The sequence below is a fragment of the Helianthus annuus genome, chromosome 12 (genome assembly GCF_002127325.2).
Source record: "Helianthus annuus cultivar XRQ/B chromosome 12, HanXRQr2.0-SUNRISE, whole genome shotgun sequence".
Taxonomy (NCBI): Eukaryota; Viridiplantae; Streptophyta; class Magnoliopsida; order Asterales; family Asteraceae; genus Helianthus; species Helianthus annuus.
The window spans coordinates 54,501,330-54,505,587 of NC_035444.2; the positions used below are offsets into that span (position 1 = coordinate 54,501,330).

General features: G+C 37.0%; 1 protein-coding gene across 2 annotated transcripts; it reads left to right on the forward strand.

Annotated features, from left to right (window-relative positions):
* The first annotated feature begins 863 nt into the window (after nucleotides 1-863).
* Nucleotides 864-3,688, forward strand: LOC110894935 (actin). 2 transcript variants are annotated; one of them, XM_022142190.2, is made up of 4 exons: nucleotides 864-1,101; nucleotides 1,881-1,950; nucleotides 2,344-3,351; nucleotides 3,444-3,688. In XM_022142190.2, exons 2-4 carry the CDS (start codon nucleotides 1,891-1,893, stop codon nucleotides 3,507-3,509), a joined length of 1,134 nt encoding a protein of 377 aa, XP_021997882.1. In that variant the 5' UTR covers nucleotides 864-1,101; nucleotides 1,881-1,890; the 3' UTR covers nucleotides 3,510-3,688. The 2 variants fall into 2 exon arrangements, with proteins under 2 accessions (XP_021997882.1, XP_021997883.1); XM_022142191.2 differs by having other exon boundaries at nucleotides 865-1,023.
* The last annotated feature ends 570 nt before the right edge of the window (nucleotides 3,689-4,258 follow it).

The window sequence follows — 4,258 nt, forward strand, 5'->3', positions numbered from 1 at the left end:
ATTCGACTGTTCCGCGGTCATGTTGACTAATGGTCACTGAAATGAATACCACCACAAGGGCTTCCCGAGCTCAATGCAATAAACTTATGCACACATAATAGATCGGATGGATTTCAACCCCAGCTACCATAACCCGTACCAGTAAGTAATTGGGTAGTTTATTCTTTTTAATTAAGTTTGATACTTGTTCACTTTTAACCATTGCACTTTATTAGTTGCTTTATTATTTTCAAAACTCACCCAACACATCTAGTAATTACTAATCTTTTAACTAGGTTAAAACATTTCTAGTTATTTTATTTACTGGTTAACTTTTTTACCACCAACGGTATTTTATTCGCTCATCCTCAATTAAATTTAGTTTAATTATCAAGTCTGTTTTTAGGGAGTTACATTGAGCCTCCATTATCCTCCGCCCTTAATTATTACTATTTATACAAAACCATGCTAATAAATAGTGTCACGTTTATAGGTTTTATTTTTATTTTTTATTATTTAACTAATAGAAAAAATGTTAGTTTTTTATCATTGTTTTTTATTATTTTGTTATAACAATTAATATTGAACATATTTTGTTTTCTTTTATACCTTTTAAAATAGTTTTAAAATATAGTGTATCATAAAATTACGAGTATGCTTTTGTGATATGCCTACGTATCTACGTTGCCATGATTTTCGTTCAAAATTGAACGAACCAAATATAGTTTAATATTTTAGCAGTACCGATGTTTGTTTTCATTGTTTTCGATCGAAATAAAACACGTGTTAATATACTCTTGGACATATGTTTGTAGATTTCTATACCAAGTGTCACTTATAGTAACGCTATTATAACAAACCAAAACCAATATTGATCGAAAACCCGTCACAACACGAGTGAAATTCATGTGGTTAATATTATAATTTATAACCCCACCAGTTTCCCCTCCCATTTTAATTTCCATTTTCTGGTTTCATCAATCACCATTAACAACTTCTTGCCGCAATTCCATCTCAACCCCTCACACGAACCCATATTTTTAGGTATTATTCCTTCCCTTTCTTCATTAATCCATTTCTTCATCTTCCGCTACATTTCAATCCAATTGGCTTCCTTCGTAGGTACATTTTAATTCATGTTCAATTCGAATTCATTGATCTTCATACATGCTTCAGCTTTTTTTATATTAATTTCATGTGGGTTTTTGCATACAAGTTGTTTGTAGAAATGCCTGACTGGCGTATTTTGTTTTAATTGCGACTGTATTCATTCCCATTCTTGTCTTGGGTAATAATCTGAACATGGTTAACCATAAAGATGATCTTAATGTTAGAATGACCCTTTTGTTATGGAGATTGATGGATTGTTTCTTAATTTACTTTTTAAGCTTTAAATTGTTTATGGATTTAGTTTTATCAATCGAGCCGGAGGTCTCATTTGAAGCAGCCTCTCTATTCATACGGGGTAGAGGTAAGGCTGTCTAAATCTCACCCTCCTCACCTCAGACCCTACCTTAGCTTTGCTATTGGTGGGATATACTGAGTATGATGATGATGATGATATGATGCTGCTATTGCTATAGATTAACCACTAAAAGTTGAATGCATGTGAGCATGTCCAAAAAAAGGCATATATATATGTGTGTGTATATATGTATGTACATATATATTTTGGAGATACTTCATTCATAAAAAATGTCTTGCCGCAAATACCATCTACGCCGGTTGCTATGAAGGCCGGAATTTGCATAAGCAGCCCTGGATTTGATGTTGTGTCTAGCTTCTTAGTGTTGTTTATATTGACGTTACGAATCCATTCACATATTCTTTGTTGAATATCATGTGTGTCATGACACTGGTAATAAGATTCATGACTGACCGGTGTATATTCGATTATTTAGGTAGCTTAAGATGGCAGATGGCGAGGATATTCAACCACTTGTCTGTGATAATGGAACTGGAATGGTTAAGGTAATCATTAAACTTTGTTCTCTATAAAGGCGGATTTTTTAAAAATGGTTTGTTTAGAACACATGATGATGTTAAGCGGATGGTTTTTTGGTTCGACTTCAAATCTGGTTAGTCACTATCTAAGATAACAACTTCAGAATTAAGGACGTTATCTCATATAACGACTTCACTTTGTAGAATCTAGTTGGAGTGTACTTAATTTTAATTTTTTTTGTCTTTTTGTTGCTGGTGACTTCGACAACAAAAAGACAAAAAAATCTGGACACTGATGTATTCAGATTTGCATAATCCAAAATTCTAAAGTCGCTATTTTAGATAGCGACTAACCCATAAATGAATTTCTAACTGTGCTTGAAACTTGTTGTTGTTCATAAAAATGAAACAAATTTACAGGCTGGATTCGCTGGAGATGATGCACCGCGAGCCGTGTTCCCAAGTATTGTGGGCCGTCCTCGTCACACTGGCGTGATGGTTGGAATGGGCCAAAAAGATGCATACGTTGGTGACGAGGCCCAATCCAAGAGAGGTATATTGACTCTAAAATACCCAATCGAACATGGTATTGTCAATAACTGGGATGACATGGAGAAAATATGGCATCACACTTTCTACAACGAGCTTCGTGTTGCTCCAGAAGAGCACCCGGTTCTTCTTACCGAAGCGCCTTTGAACCCAAAAGCCAATCGTGAGAAAATGACTCAAATCATGTTTGAGACATTTAACGCGCCTGCAATGTATGTTGCGATTCAAGCTGTTCTTTCTCTGTACGCCAGTGGTCGTACAACCGGTATTGTTCTGGATTCCGGGGACGGTGTGAGCCACACGGTTCCAATTTACGAGGGTTACGCACTTCCACACGCGATCCTCCGTCTCGACTTAGCTGGACGCGACCTGACCGACGCGCTGATGAAAATTCTAACTGAACGCGGTTACTCTTTCACTACGTCAGCAGAACGGGAAATCGTTCGAGACATGAAGGAAAAACTAGCTTACATAGCCCTCGACTACGAGCAAGAGCTCGAGACTTCCAAAACTAGCTCTTCTGTCGAGAAGAGTTACGAGCTGCCCGACGGTCAGGTCATCACCATCGGGGCAGAGCGGTTCCGCTGCCCGGAAGTTCTGTTCCAGCCGTCCATGATCGGAATGGAAGCTGCAGGTATTCATGAGACTACGTATAACTCTATCATGAAGTGTGACGTGGATATTAGGAAGGATCTGTATGGAAACATCGTGCTTAGTGGCGGCACGACTATGTTCCCTGGGATCGCTGACAGGATGAGTAAAGAGATTACCGCGTTGGCCCCGAGTAGCATGAAGATCAAGGTCGTGGCCCCGCCCGAGAGGAAATATAGTGTCTGGATTGGTGGTTCCATTCTTGCATCACTCAGCACCTTCCAGCAGGTATGCTATTATAAGTTTATAACACATTTCATTAACTACTGTTTATGACAGATGCTTAATTGTTTATGTTTGGTGGTTGTGTTTGAGTGCAGATGTGGATCGCGAAGGCTGAGTATGACGAGTCTGGTCCGTCTATCGTGCATAGAAAATGCTTCTGATTTGTGCAACCGCGATCCAGTGTCGTGTTGGCTTGCAACAGCTTATATCTTGTTTTTTACCTTTTTTGTTTTATAATCTACAAATTACATATATGATTTGGGACTATTGATGTATTGTAAGTTCCACTATTCTTTGATTTTGATATTGTTTTAGAAAGTTGGAGCATCTTTTTACTTGATGTTTTGTTGATTTCATGATTCTTGATTAAGAAATCTATGTAGAAACTATGGTGTTTGTGCATCATCTAAATTGCTTAATTTGAGAATGTTGATCAACTTATTTATTTGTGGTCTTTTTCAGATTTATAATTTAGGTAAAAAGATAAACGCTAATCCTTGCTGCTAATATGGGTGTTAATTATTCTTTTTGAAAAATTGGTTAAACCTAAACCGAACCGGATCGAAACTTGGTCAAAGTTTAGGACTTCTAGTTTGAAATTACATGTTTAATTTGATGTTTTCTTCATGTTAATTTTGCTTAATACGAAAGCATAGTTAAAATCTTTGTTTTACAGGTTTCTTCTTGAATAAAGATTTTTTTTTTTGTCATGAACAGAACATATTTCAAATTCATTTAAATGTCAAAATAACAAATTACATGGCAGGTAAACAGGCAACAAGCTACGCCGCAACCCCCCTTTTGAATTGTAAAACCGATCCTACTGAAGACGAAGCGGCCCTTAAGGGTTGAGAGATTAATATTCACAACCCGCTAGACGCTGTTTAGGAATTCCACGGCCTCTGAGGCT

Coding starts and splice junctions, on each gene's coding strand:
- LOC110894935 (XM_022142190.2), top strand. CDS start 1,891: ATGGCAGATGGCGAGGATATTCAACCACTTGTCTGTGATAATGGAACT. Junction 1,951..2,343: donor ATGGAACTGGAATGGTTAAG/GTAATCATTAAA, acceptor ACAAATTTACAG/GCTGGATTCGCTGGAGATGA. Junction 3,352..3,443: donor CACTCAGCACCTTCCAGCAG/GTATGCTATTAT, acceptor GTTTGAGTGCAG/ATGTGGATCGCGAAGGCTGA.